This window comes from Rhinolophus hipposideros (genome assembly GCF_964194185.1).
Source record: "Rhinolophus hipposideros genome assembly, chromosome: 9".
Taxonomy (NCBI): Eukaryota; Metazoa; Chordata; class Mammalia; order Chiroptera; family Rhinolophidae; genus Rhinolophus; species Rhinolophus hipposideros.
The window spans coordinates 13,769,558-13,789,179 of NC_138055.1; the positions used below are offsets into that span (position 1 = coordinate 13,769,558).

A 19,622-nucleotide genomic window follows, 5' to 3' on the forward strand; every position below is an offset into this window, starting at 1 on the left:
TCCAACACCGAATCCTGTCGGAGCTCGCTAGGGGGTAACGCGTGCTCAGGTGGTGTCTGTGGCCACCCGGCCATCTCTCTGAGTATCATCGCAGTTGATGACTCTAGGCCTCAGTTTCTTCACCTAGTAACTGAGGGGATTGGACTCAATTATCTTTGCGGTTCCATTTAGTCTACGTGTCCTGTGATTCAAGGAGCTATGTTACTACTGTGCACCTCAGAGGACGTGACCACTGTTTCTTTTTGATCATCTCAATGACGGCAACCCATCTCGCTACTCAATCTGTTATCAGAACAGGCCCTAAAGGAGGAGAAGGAGCTTGGATAGCCTAGACTAGAGCAATACACACTTCCCATAATTAATAGCTCATTCTATAACTGATGTGGAGGTGATTAGGGTCTAACAGTAGCCAAAGAAGTAGCGTACTGGCCGTGAAGAACCTTTCTCTTCTGTACTCACACACACAACACGGCCTTGCAAACAGAGCCCTGGATATGGAATCTGAAGACAAGTCTGCCACTTCTAGCTATGTGCCTTTGAGCCCGTAACAGTCACTTTGCCTTTCTGAACCTTAATTTCCTATTCCCCCCAAAAGAGAATACTTCCATCTTCTTCATAAGTTTTAATATAAGAGAATGATACATGATGGCATGGGAAAGCGCTTAGGATAACACACAGTACATAGCAGGCACTCAGTAAATGTTAACGGTGAACTGAGAAGTGTGAGATAGAACAACCACTCTTCCTATTTTTTCATACTTCCCTATGCTGAGTCAACCTGAGAAACAGACAAGTTTGATTTTTTTCTGGGATAAATAGATCTTCCTCTCTCCATCATAATAAGGTTCAGTGAGTGAAGCAAGAAGGCTTGGAAATTAGAGTCTGTGCAACACAGTAGAAATTAGATGTTGTTACCTGGGGCCAGACAGGTAACTTGCTCTAAACATACCTAGTACAAGATATTTTGCTACCCATCACAAAGTGCGAGGGGCAAGGAAAAAAAGAATGGAGTATATTTCCCCACTTTTTTGGGAGGGCCCTGTCAACTCAGTGGCACATGTTTAATTCCGGCTTTTTTGTTCAAAACTAACAGTTATGGGTTCTTCCTCAGTGCAAGGCACTCTTCTAAGTGCTTTACACATATAACTCATGTAATCAAGACAATAAACCTATGATGATAAGTCCTATTATTATCCCTGTTTGGTAGATGAAGAAACCGAGGCACAACAAAGTTAAGTAACTTGCCCGAGGCCACACAAATGGTAAACTGAGGATCAGAGTGCGACAGTCTGGCTCCAGAGCCTGTGCTCTGGCCACAGCACCTCTTGAGTACCTTGATCATTAGAACTGTGACTCACTGAGTGAATGCCTCAAGGTGCATTGTGCTCAGTGTTTGGCATTATGCTTCAGTTAATTTAAGCCTCAGAATTACTTAGGTGTTATTATTCCTATTTTATAGATAAGGAAACTGAGACTCAGGCTTAAAATAACTTACCATTGTCAGGAAACTAATAATAAATAACAGCTCTGAACCAAGGTTTTTCTGACTCCAAATTAGGCGTACACCTTCTTTCCACTATACTTGACTGCTTCCTTTCGAGGACTGGCTTTATTAGAGAAATAAGGTGGCATAAAGAATATCCTCCCCCAAACAATGAACCAATCACTCTCTCTCTACATCATTCACTTCTCTTCTTGGTTACACTCCTCAATGCCCCATAATCACCTCTTATTCTAAACATTTCTGAAATCAATTTTTCCAGATAAGAAAAATGAAGCACACGCTATCCAGCTACCTTTTCAGGGTTTCAGACTCCTAACCTATAGAGCAGGACAATTTAATTCCATCTTCCCTTTCTTATGACCGTACCACTGCAATCATACTTTCCCTTCCTATTTGTCTTCATCCAATGTCTCTCTCTCACCTTGAGGGGAAAAAAACCCATGGCCAACACGAAACTCAGCTATTTTCTCTGTCCTCTGGCCCTATCATAATCAGCATTAAACACGAGAGCTCTTTTCTGAAGGACGTGACTGACTTGGTTCTAAGATCAAGTCAGAGCATTCTCGGGCTTGGCCCAAAAAGTTCTAGTGTTTGGGAGGCCTGGATTCCCAAATACTTCAGGAATACCACCTTAAACAATACACATTGGGCATCGCAAATTTAAACATATTCCCAATGTGATACGTCTTGAACTTAAACTGACAGCACTTGGTCAGGAGTGGTAAGTGGAAACCAGCCTAGAGAGAAATCAGGGAGAGGAAGACATAAATTGGAGGAAACAAATCTGGAGTTCTAACTAGTTTAGCGATAAAGGGAGGGAGAAATATTGTAGGAGGTGATAGGATCCAGTTGGAGGTTTTTCTTCCTCCCTTCCCTATGATAGAAAGTTCCTCTTTATTGTTGGATATCTGGCATATACTAAGTGCTAAATAAATACTAGTTGATTCAACACAATGGCTAGGTTTCTGTGGTATTTCTTTCTTCTGAAATCAGTTTGTAGCTGCCTCAAATCTTTTTTTGGAAAGCTATAAATCAAGTAAAATGAATGTAATCTCCACAATATGTACACTTAGGCATTAGATGTCTCCTAAGTTAGGCAGATTGGTAACAGCAAAGCGTATCAGAAAGTGAAGAAGTTAAGATACGAAAAGAACTGAATGTATGCGTCCTCCCGAAGAAAGCAGCATAGTCCTGTAGAAAGAGCAATGAGACAGCCAGATTCAGATCTCAGCTCCAGCTCTCAAGGGCTGTGTGGACTTGGGAAAACATTACCCTAAATTTTACCGTGTGTGAAATAGGGAATACCATCCCTTTCCTCACAGCGTTGCTGGGAAGATTAAAAGGGAATGAAGGTGTCTTATTTTGGGATCTTCTCCACCCAGGGAAGAAATGGCATACTGGCAGCTCACTAATACAAAGTGTATGAAAGTGCAGTGGTGGGCACGCAGCAGACACAAACGGGGAAATTATGAATGGAAGCAAACCGAGGAAAGAAAGAGGCTATATCCAGGGTGAGACTTGGTGTCGGGTGTGTTTTCACAGGAGTAGTCAGTCATTTCTATAAAGTAGTTTTCTAAATGGAAGAATCAAGGTATGTATGCTATGCTACCTTCTGAAGCGAGCGTATAAAATTCCTCGAAGAAAAAGTAATGGAGAGCTAACGGTTCCAGGAGAGATTCCGAGAGGCGGCTGGGATTTATACCAAGATTACCTTTTTACTGCAGAGTTGTACAGTGCAAAGAACAATGAGTGGTTTGAAGACCTAGGCTGGATTTCCAGCTCACAAGTATGACCTTGGGCAAGTTACTTAACCAATCAAGAATCCCAGTTGCAAAACGCAAATAAAACCTCATAGGACTGCTGTCAAGATTAAACGAGATAACGGAGGGGAAAGCTGTTAATGCGAGACAAATAATAGGTATTATTAGGAGTTAAGATTCTCCGACTCACAACATAGCATGTCCGTGACCTTGGCATGAGTTCAGTTCTTTACGCCTCGGTTTTTTCGTCTGTAAAATGGGGAGGTTGCTACCGGCTACCCTACGAGCACTCTGAAAATCAAGTTGGACCACACGTGTGACAGCGCGCCCTGCGAACTGTACGGTGCGGTAGGTCCATAAAGAACTGCCGTCGTGGCTGATACGCCTTATGGATGTCACGGGCCGTGTTCATGCACAGAAGCAAGTACTTTTATGACTTACAGGTGAGGACGCCTGGCGTGCACGGATGCACCCCGAGTGGGGCGCAGGGCACGGACGCACACCTACGGATTCCGGGGGTGTGCCTGCGCGCTCGGGGGGAGGACCGCAGGACAGGCTGCTGGGCCGGAATCAGAGGAGTGGGCGCCAGGGTGGGGGCAGGGGGTGCAGGACGCGCGCATGGCAAAGGCTGGGGGCGCCAACCTGTATGCCCGAGCCGGAAACGTTTTCGGGGGCGAGCAAGGCGCACCCCGGGAGTGCGGGGGGCGGGAGCGATGCGCCGAGCAAGCCCCGGGGGCGGCCCGGGGGTGCTGCACCGCAAGCCCGGGGCCGGGGCTCTTTACCTTATCGCTGTAATCCCTCAGGACCCGCTCGATAGCCCCCGCCTCGCCGGCCCGGACGATGTAGAGGGCGCGCTCCTCATCCATGGCCGCAGGTGCGGGGGAGCCGCGGCCGCTCTGCGCGCCCAAGCCGCTGCCTCCAGGTAAACGCCTCGCGCCCCCGCTCGCTCGCTCGCTCGCTCCTTCCCAGCTTCCTTCCTTCCCTCCTTCCCTCCCTCCCTTCTGCCTCCAACCCGCCAGCCTCCGCCCGGGCAGGCCCGACGTCACCGCCCCTCAACTTTCACCCCGCGACGTCACCGGTCCCCCAGCAACCGGCGCCTCGCGGCCGCCCTCGACAAGGCCCAGGGCGCGATAGAGGCCTGCGGAGCAGCGCGAGGCGGGGTCAGGCCCAAGGACCTGCTTGCTCTCCAGCCTCTCCCTCCCTAGGAGAAGAGTCCAGGCTTTTCAGTGGGCTTTCACAGACACAACTGTTCTCTCCGGACTCTCCTCGATGAATCATTCTTCTCAGCTGACGAGAACGACCCGGCTCTTCCCCGCCCCGCTAAGAGACAGCAGCTAAATGGACTACAATTCCCTGCGTGCAATGGGTCATTCCACTCTTCCATCCAACTGACTGGAGTGCCGAATGGCATGCCGGGATTAGTAGTCATCCAGAGGGAAAGACTTCCCTTCAAAGGCATGCTGGGAACTGTGGTCCTGCGAGGGCCGGAAACGGGAGTCCGGCGGCCCCTGAGGCCAGCGGCCGGGAGACCGTTAGGGGGAGGGTCTAAGCGATGGCTCTGCCTCCTTTTTGTTCCTTACGGAGCTGACTGTCCCGCTGGAGCCTTGGCTGGTCGGACTGGCTGACAGTCGCGGAAACTGGCATCCTTTGGTGGGAACCGTCAAGCACCGGTTTAATTCCCTCTTTTCTCGTGTAGCGGTTTTGGTCTCTCTGAAATCCTTTCCTTCCTCCCGTTTGCGGTCACGTTATGCCTCCAGCTGCATGAATGTGGGAAATTGTAGGAATGTTATCTAGATAAAAGGGGACTCGGCGCTTTTTTGCCTCCACAGTAACCTCCGCCATGTATCGCATGCCACCTGAGCTCCGGACTCCGTGTCACGGAGGTGGTTTCCATAGAGACGTTTGTGGGGCCCAAGGAGCCCTCGTGGGTTAAGCAGTTTGTTCCAAGTCACATAGTAAAGGGCGAATTTGAGATTTGAATGTGGGTCTTCCCCTGAAGGCGGCCGCTCTACAAGCACCAGTGACGTAATGATGTACCGGTGGTAGTGGTGACGATGGTGACGATGGTGGCGTCTGTCACGTGTTTCACGAGGTGCGGCATTCCGTGTTACCTCCGCCAGCGTCTCCCAGAGTCAGCCAACACACAGGGAACCTGCGCGGTGCGAGGCCCTTTTCATAGAGTCAGTGCAGAGACAGGAGGCCCCCGATGAGGTCCTGCCCTGGTGGTGTTCATTCTAGTGCTTAACCCCGCGCGGGAGGTACACGTTCTCATTTTGAGACGAGGAAACTGAGTCTTAGACAGCTTTTTTTATTTTATTTTTTTTTTTGTGCCAAGATTGCAGAATTTGGAAACTGAACTTGAACTCGGAGCCCGTGTTCTTTTGGCTCTGCCAGGCCATCTGTTGGAGAGTGGATGCATTCTCTTAAGTGATTTCCGGTGTTCCATTCCAAGAACCTTCACCGGAAGTCATCTTTGATGCCTCCCTTGCCTGCTGAAGAGGAACTAGAGGGGACATTTGATTCATCTAAGAATTACTGAGTTCCGGGTGGACGGGTGGCTCAGTTAGTTAGAGCGTGAGCTCGGGACAACGGTGCTGCCGATTGGGTTCCCACGTGGGCCGGCGAGCTGCACCCTCAGTGAAGTCAATGAGCCGCCGCTCAGCCCTGATGGCTCAGTTGGTTGGAGACCGGGCTCTCAACCACAAGATTGCCGGTTAGACTCCCACGAGGGATGGTGGGCTGCACCCCCCTGGACTCCCGGGTGGTGGGCTGCACCCTCCACAACTAAGATTGAAAGGACAACAACTTGAAGCTGAACGGCACCCTCCACAACTAAGATTGAAAGGACAACTTGACTTGGAAAAGTCCTGGAAGTACACACTGTTCCCCAATAAAGTCCCGTTCCTCTTCCCCAATAAAATCTTTAAAAAAAAAAAAAAGAAAAAAGAATTATTGAGTTTCTTCTGTTGTCAGATTTGTGCGAGGCTCTTGGGCTAGGCTCTGGGAATTTGGAGATAAAAGCAAATGTGCAATTGGACCTCACGGAGCTTTTGGTCTTTCTGTGTATTATACTTTTCATGCAGCAAACATTTATTGGGCATATTTGTTGAGCCAGGCGTTGGGATAGGTGCTATGTCCATAATTAAACTAAGACAGATTTTAATCTAGCTCATGAAAACGCACACTTTTTAGGAAGGTCCTGGTATAGTAAGCTACATTCCTTAGGTAATAGTAGTATCGTACAATTGATTTTTGAAACAGTTTATAAAACATTTTAAGATACACTATCTCAATGAATCCTTGAGGAAGGTATTGACCCACGTATAGAAGGAAAACAGACTCAGATGGGTTAAGTAACACAAGCTGGGACTCAGACTAAGAGCTGTAACATAACGGTATTTGGGTGTCTATTCTGTGTCCAGAACTATATTATATGCCTGTTGAGCAAGGGCTCCAAAAGTATCTGAGTAGAGATGCTTCTTTCAAAGAGGGTCTCAAACATGTGTCCGAAATGTCTGTTTAACAGAAATAAGCTTATGTTTTTAGGCTCCAGCCCTGTACTTCTAAAAAGAGATTTTAAAAATGTGAAACCACATTAATTAATGGCTTGGGAAATTGCACTTTAGTAATTTTAATTAAGCACTAATATTCTGATTTTATAAATCAAAAGGATCTTTGACTCTAATTCAAGTCATCCTTTGACCACTGACGAGACTCTGGTCCTAGAAAAATTAAGTGACTTGTCCAAAGTCAATAGTTAAAAGCAGATTCTGGGACTAGAGCCTAGACTAGCTAAATCCTGGGTCACTGCATTGCTTTACCTCCCTGAATATTTAGTTCTGTGATACTTTCAGTGACTAGAGTTTCTAGTCCAGTACTAACTCCAGTTCCTGTTGATTCTTGGGTGGCATGGTACTAAGGAATGAGGATTTAGAGACTGGGTAATCAAAGTGACAAATACTTATTCACAAGTCATTGCTCTGAAAAATAGTATAATAATTCTGTACATATATATGGATAGTGCTCTACTATTCTCAAATTATCTCCACATAGATCATCTGATTTAATCTGATTTATAATAGCTAAAAAACGCAAGGTCAATAGGACAGGCACTATCTTCCTTTTTATAGGCAAAAGGGAAGTTCAGTGTGTTAATTAGCTTGCTCATAATCAATAAGTCAGCTAGTAAGTGGTATAGTTAAGGGCTAGAAGTACCCTGGGCCTGATAGCATATAATGTTATGGATTTATAGGTCAGGGTCAATGAAAAGGCCTGCCAATAGATACTAATCATTGTTTTTTTTCTTTCTGAACTTTGATATATCCTGCTGTGGCATTTCCTCTGCCATGACAATGGATTATTTGGAACGTGCCACATTGAAGGTCTTTAAGAAGTACCAGGCGCTAAGAGCTTTTAAAATCCAAAGCTTCCACATGCAATATTTTTTACACATTTTCTTTAGAAGAAAGTGGAAATTTAAAAACTAAACAGCTTGGTTTAGTTTCTACAGCTCCGGAATGGAAGTGCTGAAAATTCCACTAATTCGAGATACGACCTGTCACTCAACCACCACCATGCCACTGTGTGAGGCTACTCTCTGAATCTCTCTTAAGCCATGGTATCCTCAGCTATAAAATAAAGGGATTGAGCCAGATATTATCTTTGCTCTCTCTGTCAATTGTAAAATTTGGTGATTGTGAGAACAAAACCATATTTGTATATGCTCATTCTTTAGAAAAATCCATTAAGAATGAGGTTGTACAAATCAGTATGTATAAATCAGATATCAATATGATGTATGCAAATCATTTCTTGGGCATATCTGCAAAGATTCTGATTCAGTTCCTCTCTGGTGAGGCGTGGGTATTGGTTTTCAAAACTTCTCAGTTGGTTTGAGTGAACAGCAGGGTTGAGAACCACAGGACCAATATTTTGATAGTATATCAACCACTGAACTAGTTTTTTTGTTAGACTACCAAAGTCATGTACATGTGATTCATTAATTAGTCTTTGAGAAATCAGAATGACCTAGCAAGATGAAAGTTATTTTAATTTCATTTTCTACCAAGAATGAAGTCTCCGTTTTGTAACAAAGTTAATTATTATGATTTGTTACTTTAACAAATATTTGGTGATCATTGGAACACAGCATTATCTTAGGCACCATAAGAAAAAAAAAAAAGTAGAAACAACTGATCCTGTCCTTTGGTGATATAAAAAACATCCAGGCAATAAGCAAATCTTTTCTACTGATAGGAAGAAACCAATTGAACATAAGTGTTATGCAAATCAAAGCAAGGTAAACATTGATGGGAAGAAGAGTAAGCAGAGAAGGCTTCTTGGAGATGAACTATAGAGTAGCGGAGAGAACTTCAAGGGCCAGCAGATAGGGGAAAAGGCCATGAGAAAAGTTCAGGAGGCCAAAATTAACAAGATGCTTATTGAGAAATGATACCAACTTGGTTGAACTTGAAAGCCAGCAATGGAGATTTCTTAGAGGTCAGTTGGTCAGTGGATAAGGAAAAGTTAAAACTGAGAGGCATTTCATAATCAGTGACGACTCTGTGACCAGCCAATCTAACTTCACCATGTTACATTCCTGAAAACACTATTTCACAAGGCCATATGACATAAAGTTAAATACAACTGGGAAACAGGCGAGGGGCTGTTGCCAAAGGGTGTCAGATCCTTGTGTATAATTTTAATTTCCCAGGATCTCATTTATAAAATTAAGAGTTGGAGTAAATGACTTCAAAAAATTTTAAACAATGTATGACTGCTCCACCCAGGCTTTCAGCACCTTTTTGAGGTTCCTCAGTAATATTTCCAGTATTCTAATTGCTAACATTGAGCCTGTGCTGTTAGTCCTTGGCACACGTGTACCTTTTGTTGTTCAGTATTGATTGACAATCCACAGCAGTACTCTCAAACCAAGCGCACAAGATGGAGTGCCCTGTAGGAGTTTTTATTTATCCGAGAGCTGGAATGTGGGTCAGACCTATTTGCATCTCTCTGGCTTGGAATCCCATCCAAACACCTCTTGGGAAAACCCAGCGCTTTGGGTGGCAACGCTGTAATGTGGCGAAAGAACCTGGACTGGGAATTGGAAAACCTGGTTTTTAGTTGTGACTCACTGTTTGAGTCTCGGAAGCTGATCATTTGTCAAATTCCTTCAAACCCTTCTGGCAACTAATTTTTTTTTGTATCTAACAGGAATACTTGAAAGCCAACAACTCTAGTTTAAATTTTAACTCTGGTCTGTGGGTGTTCGAGGATAAGTCACTAGCTCTTTTGAGCATTGATTTTTTTCAACTGGAACGAGCATAGTAGTACCTCCTTTGCAGGCTGTTGTAAGGGGTAAAAGAGACGGCCGTCAAAGTGGCCAGGACAGCAGACCTGGCATGGAGTGGCCACTCAAATGTTAGCTGAACTGGAATGAAAAAGGCAACGTCCCTTACAGTGATGTGACAATTTGGGGATAAAGGTCATGTTATTCCTATTGATGTACAAATGCTTAGGTTTTGTTGTTGCGGGTGTCATTTTTAACAGGAAAGGAATTCCAACACACTGCTTTGGTCTTTAAACCTTGTTCATGTCTTTAACCCTGACATGCTTTGACATGTCAGTTTTGGGAATGTGACTGTCATGTATGTATGTGTAACTAAGGAGTCTAAACAACATCCACCCACCATATCAATGTCTTTGCAATTAAGCTTTTGAGATGCCCATGTCAGAAGGGACATATTCTCACAACCCTCCTTCCCACCACTTCCTTTTTAAGTCCTTATGCAGTAAAGCATTAATTTACTTACCAACATTTGATTAAACTCTTAAGGTTCAACGCTAGGAGGAGGTGGCAGTGGACCAAGGATTATTGCCATCAACACATTTCAGTCTTCCCCTTGAGTTGCCTATGAGGGATTAGCATTTCCCTGAAAGGAGGAGGACAGAATAAATTGCATCTGCGGCCAAAGAACTGCCAGCTCCTTTCAGCTGGGGGCACATACCGGGAGCTTTTCCCATATTAGTCAGCTTTATCTCAACTTTTGGTCAGTGCCCACATCTGAATTTCATGGGTTTCAGGGTCAGTCAAAACAGAATTGTAGGGCTGTTGGGTCAGAGGCCACTGCTGTCAAAGTGTAGTGACCTGAACAGCGAGAGGTAGCCGGTCCCCCAGCCCCACCCCCTCAAATGACCTCATTCTAGTGAATACTTGGCTCACTGCACCTCCCCTGCAGAGCTTTTCTTTCCCCCCCCCTTCCCCCCCCACCTGGTAATAAAAATCTTCCTATGACCTGGTATTTTTTTTTAATATTATTGTTGATTTTCTTTTGTTCGTGTTTCTCTATAAGATGACCAAATCTTGATCCTTGATAATGTATTGGTTTGTATGTACCCTGGGAAACGATAGAGGGAAACTAGTGTGCTGTTAACTTACAGTGAATGGAATGAATGGCACCTAGGGTGCGAGGGGAGGGGGGGAGGAGCTGGTGCCTGGCTCAGGAGCTGCCTTCATTTAGCGCACACGAACATTTCCCAGAACTTGTGAAACTTTCTTCAAACCCAGTAGGTTCTATTACTGTGGTCAAGGTTGATTTAAAAACTGCAAAGCCTCTTAGGAGAGAAGAATGGGGGTGGGGTGGGGTGGAAACAAAAGTAGGAAGGAGGAAGAAGTGTGCTGTAGTAGAAAGAGCACAGACTCTGGAGTGGGGCAGTTTTGTTTTCTAAGCCCAGGTCTCCCACTTACTATGAAACTTTGGGCAAGGCGCTCAACTGCTCAGAGCCGGCGTTTCTTCGCCTGTAAATAGAGATGATTATACCATAGACACTGATGGCAAGGAGGGTGTGAGAAGTGAAGATGATGTCTCTGATGTGCCTGGCACATAACAGACCCCCAGGAATGGGAACCTCAGAAATGTCAGTGTGAGGTTGGGAAAGTGTGTCGCAGGCTCTTCATGTAAACGTTGCCCTTTCAGCCGTGACTCCATTTCAGTTGTTAAGAAGACCCGTTGCAGTTTCCAGTTTCTGAGACGTAGCCCAGGCCAGGGCCTTCTGGATACCATCCCTGGTGGAGGCCCAGCCTGGCGGCTCCTTGAGAATTCTCTCTTCTAAACTTCTCTCAGCGGCTTTCCCCTTCTATCAGGAGACTTGTAAATACCAAGTATCAGCACTGCAGCTGTTTCTGAGGCCGCTGCTCTCACTCCTGCTGTCACGGTCAGACCTCCTTCTTTTTCATAACAGTTCTTGAAGAACTGGTATTAGCTCTTGAGGCATTCATGAGACAAAAGGAGGGATAAAACTGGGGAGCCCTATTTCAACCACCCACCATCTCTCTTCACCCACACTCCTTTCCTAGCAACAGCTCTCTTCTCAACTCTTGGGGCCCACGTCTTCCGTCCCACCTACACCGGCAGCAGCAAACTATGGGGGTGAGAAGGCTGGAGGGGACTGAGGTGCAGGAGGAGGAATGGGGGAAGAGCTGATGAAGGGAGGAGGCTGATGAAGCACAAAAGGTTCTGACCTCCTTGGAAGAAGAGGAAACCACAAGGGCCGTGTCCGAGCTGGCTTAGCTTGGGAGGCTGCCAAGGCACTCAAGCAGAGAAGGGCCAGGTTAGAAGGGCAGGCGGCAAAGTGGCAGGGAGGTGGGCTGGGCTGAAGCGCCAGCAAAACAGGGCTGTCAGGGAAAGGTCTGTCAGCTGCGGTGAAACTGTAAACAGTAGGTTTTTGGGGAGTGCCCCTCTTCTCCTCTCTGGACCGACTGGAACCCTGTAAAAAAGAAACTTGGGGTGCATGCTTCGGGAATAGCAGTCCCTGGATTTAGTACTTGAAAGTGGAAGGGGTCGTGTTTCTCAACCTTGGCCGCATATTAGAATCACCCAGGGAGCTTGAAGAAACTGATACCCCATGTCACATTCCAGGTCAATTATTTACTGTGGGTGGGACCTATACATCAGTGTTTTAAAAGAGTGGAGGTAACCCTAAGGGGCAGCCAGGGTTGAGAATGACGGAAGTCCAACCCTACTTGGAACAGGAGTGCCCCTTCAATACCTCTGATGGAACCAGGAATTACTGTCAGTTCTACCTCACTTTAAAGCCAATAAGTAGATCCATTTTTTGCTTTTCTTTTAAGCTTTCAATGATGATGATTTATATACTCCAGGCTCTTGAATAAGTCTGAACTCTATGCCTCTGGAGACATACAGCGACCTCTCCCCACACGCTTTTCCCTGTAATAAAGGGAGTATTTAGACTATCCTCTTCAGGATTTAATTTTTTTTAAAAAGTTTGTGATTGGGTGGCCGGTTAGCTCAGTTCGTTAGAGCGCAGTGTTCTTAACAAAGTTGCCTGCCGGTTCGATCCCCACATGGGCCACTGTGAGCTGTGCCCTCCACAACTAGATTGAAACAATTACTTGACTTGGAGCTGATGGGTCCTGGAAAAAACACACTTAAATAAAAGTTTTAGAAATAGTAAGATTTTAAAAAATTGTGATTCTGCCTTTAAGAGACAAACCCTGCAAAGAGTTGGGAGAGATAACCTGTTCATTTTTGCTCTTTCCTTCTCCAGATTCTCTTAAGACAGACATTTGGAGTGATGCCACTTTAAAGCAAACATTAAGGACCAATCTAGAAGGAGGGGGAAATGGCAGAAGACACTACGCAGACTTGTGTAAGAGAGGGTGGGGTTGGACGTGAGGAACGTTGCTTGGTCATGGTGCAGGTACCTTGGGCTGAGCTTGTGGGCACAGACCTCAGGCTGTTTGTAAGCACCAGCTGGTGGAGCCGTCGCCTTCTCTCTCATGGCTGCCTTCCTGAATCACTGCCCAGCTGCCAGTCCGTTCTTTGTTTTCCTTAAGCTGTCCACCCTCCTCACCCAGATCTGCCCGCCCTGGTCCATCAGCACAATTGGGATGTCACAGTCATATTACATGTCCGCTTGAAGTCCAGAGTGGGGAGGTGACCCCTCCAAGGTCACATGGTGGTGAAGCCAAGGCTTCCTTTTAGTTTTCTTTACGTGATTTCAGTCCCTCTCCCCATATCGGTTGGGCTTATCCAATGGGATATTTTTTACTGGTTTGTGACTCAGTTGCCAACTCAGAGGGGCCACAGATTCCCTTTCTTTCCAGACCTGGGGATATATTAGAGGCCTGACAAAGAACGCAGCAGGATGGATGTCCGGGACGCCACAGGCCTGCGACGTGGGTGAGCCGTCCTGGCTGCTGTTCATGCTTTAGCCAGTTTCAAGCTGGCAGAGTCCTTTTCAGAAAGAGTCCTAAAAAGGGGAGTGTCCCTTTATTGCCAAGACTCCTCTGTTCTTCCTCTGACAAGGACTGGCCCCACTCCCAGCTGCCAGCCTTGCCCGTTCCCATTCTGGTGACTGGGTAGGGACCCTCAGAAGGAGACAAGGTGCATTGGAGTTCTGAGCTCACAGCAGCTGTTGTCTTTTCCTAATCGGATCCTTCTCAGTTGTGAAGTTAAAGGTTAAGAGCAATTGGGAATGTAGGCAGCACGCTTGCCCCCCAAGAGATGGTAACTTGTGCTCTGGACCACTTGCCCTCAGCTAAAGCCACCTTCTTCCCCCGGCACTGGCGACTGCCAGTTTTTGGCTTTGAAGAAGAGGCCTGGTTCATTCTCCCTTGCAAAGTTCTTGGAGTGACCACTTTATTCTCTGTGATTCAGGCCCTTGTTGTGACTCGTTTTGCCTAAAGATCTGTGCATTTAATGAGCTTGTAGCTGTTACTTGTACATGGTGTTGTTGATTACGTGCTGCTGCTAGCTGGCTGGAGAGTTTGGCAATTGCGTTTTGTGTGTGTGTGATTAGTAAGTCAAAAGTCAGACTTATCACACCCTTTCATTCATGGAGCACTAACTTTGGATTGTAAGAGAGCAAGAGCTGCTTATCCTCAGGTTTGTTCTATACAGTGACTAAATCTGAAATTTCATTCTTCCTCTCCCTTACTTCCCTCCGATAAAGCCAACTAATGGATTGTGGGCCAAAGATCAAATTAATTTACCTTCAAGGTAAAATCCAGCATCTACATTCTTTTGGCAGAATCAACACAGCTAAATTTTCTAAGGGGATGCTATGCAAAATATGTAATTTTAATCTTAAAACCATTTTCGGTATAAGTATGTAATAGCAAATAAGAGCTTGGCTTTAAAAATAAATCTTTCAAAATGCAAATTGAGTTGTCAGATTTTCATGCCTTTTAGTTAATGTATCACTACTGCCATTTCTGGAAATCTTGGGTTCTGAGTCTCTCATAGATCCCAGATTCTTCAAGTTTGGGCAACCCATTTAATCATTTTGCCTTTATATCCTCACTCCTCAGCCCTAGAATCAAAATGCGGTGCTGGAAGAGGATCTGCTGATGCTTATTAAGTGTTCAGCAATGTCACTGTTCTGTTGCAGAAGTTTATTAGCATTTAAAGCACTGCACTTGAAATATCTTTACACCCAGTGGTCATTGAAGCATAGTGAACTGAGTACCGGGGGACCTCTCAATGAGGCTCATATTGAAGAACAATAGTCCCTCTTTAAGAGCTGAAAGGGCTCTGCCCTTTGCTGACTTAGCCATCATGCAAACTTGAGATAAGCCCTTGTAGGGAGAACTGGTCTCCTACAAACCTCAATCAGGTTGTAGGTAGGAAATTGTTTCAGCACTGAATCTGGGGCCTATACAAATTTTAATGATTGTTGTATGACAAGATGATGGGGAACAGGATAAGCACAAGCAGACAGGGCCACTTAGTTTGTTTTGCCTACTTACACCCTAAGTATTCAGAATGGTATTTATGTGACACACATACAGACATAGACAAACACACACGCGTCGTATCAAACGCAAAATGAAGAAAACAGGTCATTTCAATACTTTTTATTTGAGTGTGAAACCATTCATATCTTCCACAACTGTACAGATAAAACTATTTGCATTTGAGCTGTAGACATGATTATCACACTGAGTGGGTGTGAGCAAAGATTTTATTTACAGAACAATTGCTAAAACATCCGATGTCATATTTCCATTTATTTCTTACCCATAGGGTAATAGGTCCACCATAATTGCTTGGTGCTTTTTATAATACAGAAAGAAAAACTATGTTAATCTCTAACAATAACCTCACAAATTGCTACAAATCTGACAGAAAAATGCCTACGAAAAAAATTTTCCAAAAGTACAACACATTTTTATTTCCACACATACACAGTATAGTGTAGGTTCAAAGGCACAGCTTTGACTTTTTTTTTTTTCTCTCAAAGTGTCGGAAATTATTATAGTCTTAAGAAGGAACCCGAAAGTCATTTTCACACTTGGTGCCTGGTAAGTTAATGTTTGCTCCATCCAGTTTCACACAGTTAATACAGCAGAGTGTGATACTCAATGCTATAAATCCACATTCTCACAGAACTTAAAAAGCCCCTCCCCTGCCTTTTGCTGACACCAGCCATTGTGCAAACTTAGGACAAATATTTGTATGTAGAAGAACGAGTCCCCTACAAACCAACTTAAGGTGTACAGAACAGGTCTTTCCTTCCCTCTAGACAGCACTCACGTTCCAAGACAATGCGGGTACTGTGACAGACATGAGCATAACGGGGAATCTATAGAGTTTCTAGACACTTCCATGTAGACCTGGTGCTCCAGGAAGCAGCCACGACACCACCAGGAAGAAGGGATGCGTAGAACACATCTGAGGGCTGTTCATTGTACAGTGTGGTGACAGATGGATGGCAAGGTGAATGCTCTTGGTAAATTATGTGCCCCTCCAAGAACACAAAACAGATTCTGTCTCCAGTATCCACCCTTCAAGACTAAAGAGCTTCTGTCAGCAGGAAAGTAAGTAACTTACAGGGAGTACTTACCAATACAACGCAAAGTCATGGGACAGAGGGGAAAGGCACAGATTGGCCTGCCCGAGAGAGCATTCTAGAGAAACAGTCAGGTCTGGCTTGGCTACAGGAACCCAGTCTCACTGACTTTTAGTGAGTCTTGTTTTTCCGAACTAAAATTTATTCATCCCACACTGAATCCCAGCCTCACGTTCATTGGGAAAATGGACGCCTAGGAATAGTCCAACAGTTATGATGGATAAAGTCTTCTGGGGAGGGGTGGAAGGGTTTATTATTATTATTAATACTTATTAATATTAAATAAGGATTCCTAGGATAGCAGTCATTTAGCCCATCCTGTGGAGGCCTCTCCATTGATGTAAGCAAAGCCAGGAAAGTGTTGCATGTGCTCATACTCAGAATTCCTGCGCGTGGTCAGGGGTGTGTACATGTCACTAGAGTTTCCATACCTCGTGGAATGCACAGACGGGCTTGTGTAGCACGTGTTGGCTGTGGGCACCTCTGGCCATCGGGGGGTGACTGGGGTAGGATGCAGTCTAGGAGTACTGCTCATCAAACAAGGTTCCATCCGGGAAGTGGGGCTATTAAAAGGGTACTTGTTAAGGGGAAAGAAATTCCACAAAGTTAAAATTAGCTTGAAGTTGCATATATACAATATCAGTCATGTTCACAGTTTGTTTTACATTAAATTTCTTAGGATGCTATTAATGAAAGTCAATGGGACAGAATCAGTGAACCACTGAAAGACTGAACCTTAATCTAGGAAGTACCCAACAGAAGAAATGCAATGAATTTCTTTGCCAGCATTGGACTGGTGTCCACTTAACCAGTAATACTGACTTTGTGCTCTTAATCTGGAATATCGTGGGTAGTCAAACCCAAAAGAAGGAATGGCCCTACTGGGAATATTGGAGGAGTGGGGGAGAGAGAGAGAACATGAGTAACAGCATGTCCAAATAGATATGGATGTATGGACGGATGGTTGTGAGTTTTATAATTACTTATGGCGATGCGATAGGTCCCACTCCATCAACTCAAGAGAACAATACTGCCAAGTAAAACACAATGACATTATTAAAAATAGCATTTTACAGTTGAATTCAATTATGAACTGCAGCCTAAAAGCAGGCTTTTGAAGAGGAAGCAAATCAACAGCTTCAAAGGTTATTATTAGTGCCTATCATTTGAAGAACATCTATCTTTTTGGTTCACATTCACTGAAGCCCCAGAAGATACGCAAGCAGGAAATGGCAAATTACTGGGCTCGGTATGTGTGAATGTGGAAGGAGTCAAGATAAGCCAACCAAGAGGGGATGGGAGGGGTGCTTTTGTGCAGGTCAGAAAAACAGATGTTGCAGCTATGAGAAGAGGGAAACTGTTCTAGAAAGAATTAGGAATAAGAGACGTGCCTCTGAAGTGCTTCTTCATTGTTGTTTTTGTTTTTTTTCAGTTTCCAAGACAGCTATGCAAATAAGCCTCTTTTAGCCCAATGGGAGAGGAGAAAGGGGAGGAGCTCTGGGCTTCCTTGGAGAGCTCCCAGTTTGCAGGCCAGTCAACACCAAGATTTCCTTGCTGTGCTAAGGACCACCCCAACAAGGACAGGAGCCAGTCAACCAGGATGGCAAGGACAGCGAGTAGGGGAGAGCGACAGTGTGTGTGTGTGTGAATGTGTGAATTCTTCTGCTCCCCATCTGTCTTCCCTGACAGTTGGAGAGTGGAGCCCGGAGGGATTAGGTGGGAGGCTGCCTCCTGTGAAGGAGACAGACAGGCTGAAGCCTAGACAGCCGGGAGAAGGGGTTATGACAACAATGGCTGCTCCTTGAAGTTGATGAGGCCAAAGAGAATCGTTCTGCCTCTTTGAGGGGGAGTCTGAAGGGAGCAGGGTAAGTCTGTTAGGCCCAAAGTATGTGAAGAGGACCAGCTATTCATCAGTTAGGATAGAGGGATCCAACTTCCAGGAGAGAGGGTTTGTCCTACACAGGACAGCATGCCTTACTGAGCAAAGTGCAGCCACTTCACAGTCAAAAGCACCAATAGGAAAGAGGGAGAAGGGCATAGGTGGTGTCCGGGAACTCAAGGGAGAAGGCACCAAGGGCTGTTGCCAAGGAGACTATGGACAGCACTCCAACACTTGCATAATTCCCCAATTAGATCAGACGCACCTAAGGATACTATGTATCCGCTATGGGGCTGAGTGGCCGCCATGCTGGCTCCCCAGGCTTGCTGGTGGCATTCTAGCTGGGACCCACTCTGAATCCCAAAGAGACCATAGTAAGATTGGGCCCTGCTCAAGAAAACAAGATCTAGGTATCAAACAGTTAAAATTAAGAAATATTACAAAACAGTCTTTAATTCTTTCCAAAAGTTTGCTTCCCCCTCCTGATATTCTCAAGTAACCTCCCTGGACACATGTCACCTGACCTTATGGGGCTCTGTCTGGCCGAAGGGCCTCCTCTCTGGTCCTGTGGCATGTCAGGCTGGTTCCCATTGCAGGCAATTTTGCCCTACCTGTTCCCTCTGCCTAAAACACTTCTTTAATACCCGTACCCCCAAGCTCCTGGTATGCCTGTCTTTTTTTATCATTCTTCAGATCCCAGCTCAAATGGTACCTCCTCAGAGAAACTTTTCTGGACATCCTATTTCAAGAAGCTAAATGTTCCACCCTCTGCCTCTTAGGTCAGAATCCTCCCGCCCTTCCTGGCAGCTGTCTCCTACTGGCTTATAGTCGTAAACTCCTGGTAGGGCTTTCTCACGTTCACCACCATATTCCCAAACATCTAGAGGGATGCCTGACATCTAGCCCGTGTTAAACAATTATTTGGTGAATACTTTATTATTTGACAGGATGTCACCACTAGAAAGAACCTTAGAATGATATACTCCACCACACCCCACCCCCCGTTGTCCAGATGAGAAAACTAGTACCCATGAGGTGCAGAGTCCTGCCCAAAGGCGTAGCGTAAGCTAGTGGGAGCGCTGGCGTAAAATCCCAGCCCTGGGGTAGTGCTTTCCCCCACATGCATCTGACTGGCCCACAACTGAATTACACGGGAGAGGAAGAGCACTCCTTATGGGAAAGGCAGCCCATGACACTTCAATCTCTCTGTCACTCTTCCTTTAAGCTCCCTCCTCCCCTCCAGACCACAGGGTCTTAACAACCAGGCCTCGACTTGCTGGTTCTGACAGACTCTTCACTTGCCTTGGCTTGTAGAGCTAAAATGCCACAGGACGGACTTGGAGACTCCTTCCCACAGAACCCAAGAGAGTGTGGCTTTTGTGCCTAATCAAGGACCCTAGATGCAGCTGTGCTCAGGGGTTGTGTCACAGACTCCAAGAGTAATTGCCTGGAAATGAGACTGGCTCAAAATATCTCCAAAGTGACAATAAAATTCTGTTACCACAGACTCTGGCATGGAAAATTCTGTCCCGTTAGGTCAGCTAATTGCAAAGAAGTCAGTGACTCGTTTTCCCCACAGTGAAGAGACCATTGAAAGATGAGAGGC

General features: G+C 45.5%; 2 protein-coding genes across 12 annotated transcripts in view; both read right to left on the bottom strand.

Moving 5' to 3' along the window:
• The window catches only part of RIC8B (RIC8 guanine nucleotide exchange factor B), a 96,853-nt gene extending 92,565 nt beyond the window's left edge, over nucleotides 1-4,288 (bottom strand). For 4 of the 10 annotated variants that reach the window (XR_013993947.1, XR_013993948.1, XM_081058533.1 and 1 more), the window contains exon 1: nucleotides 4,047-4,272. Coding sequence is in view for 7 of the 10 variants with exons in the window: in XM_081058533.1 (XP_080914659.1) it covers nucleotides 4,047-4,130 (84 nt within the window). In the remaining 3 variants the exon portion in view is untranslated. Of the gene's footprint in view, nucleotides 1-4,046 lie in introns of all 10 variants that reach the window. The other 6 variants (XM_081058530.1, XM_081058534.1, XR_013993946.1 and 3 more) reach the window with 5 other exon arrangements.
• Nucleotides 4,289-15,128: 10,840 nt separating this feature from the next.
• RFX4 (regulatory factor X4) overlaps nucleotides 15,129-19,622 on the bottom strand; it is a 139,258-nt gene continuing 134,764 nt past the window's right edge. For both annotated transcript variants that reach the window (XM_081060966.1, XM_081060967.1), the window contains exon 18: nucleotides 15,129-16,714. In XM_081060966.1, coding sequence (XP_080917092.1) covers nucleotides 16,442-16,714 — 273 coding nt within the window. In that variant the 3' untranslated portion in view covers nucleotides 15,129-16,441. The remainder of the gene's footprint in view (nucleotides 16,715-19,622) is intronic.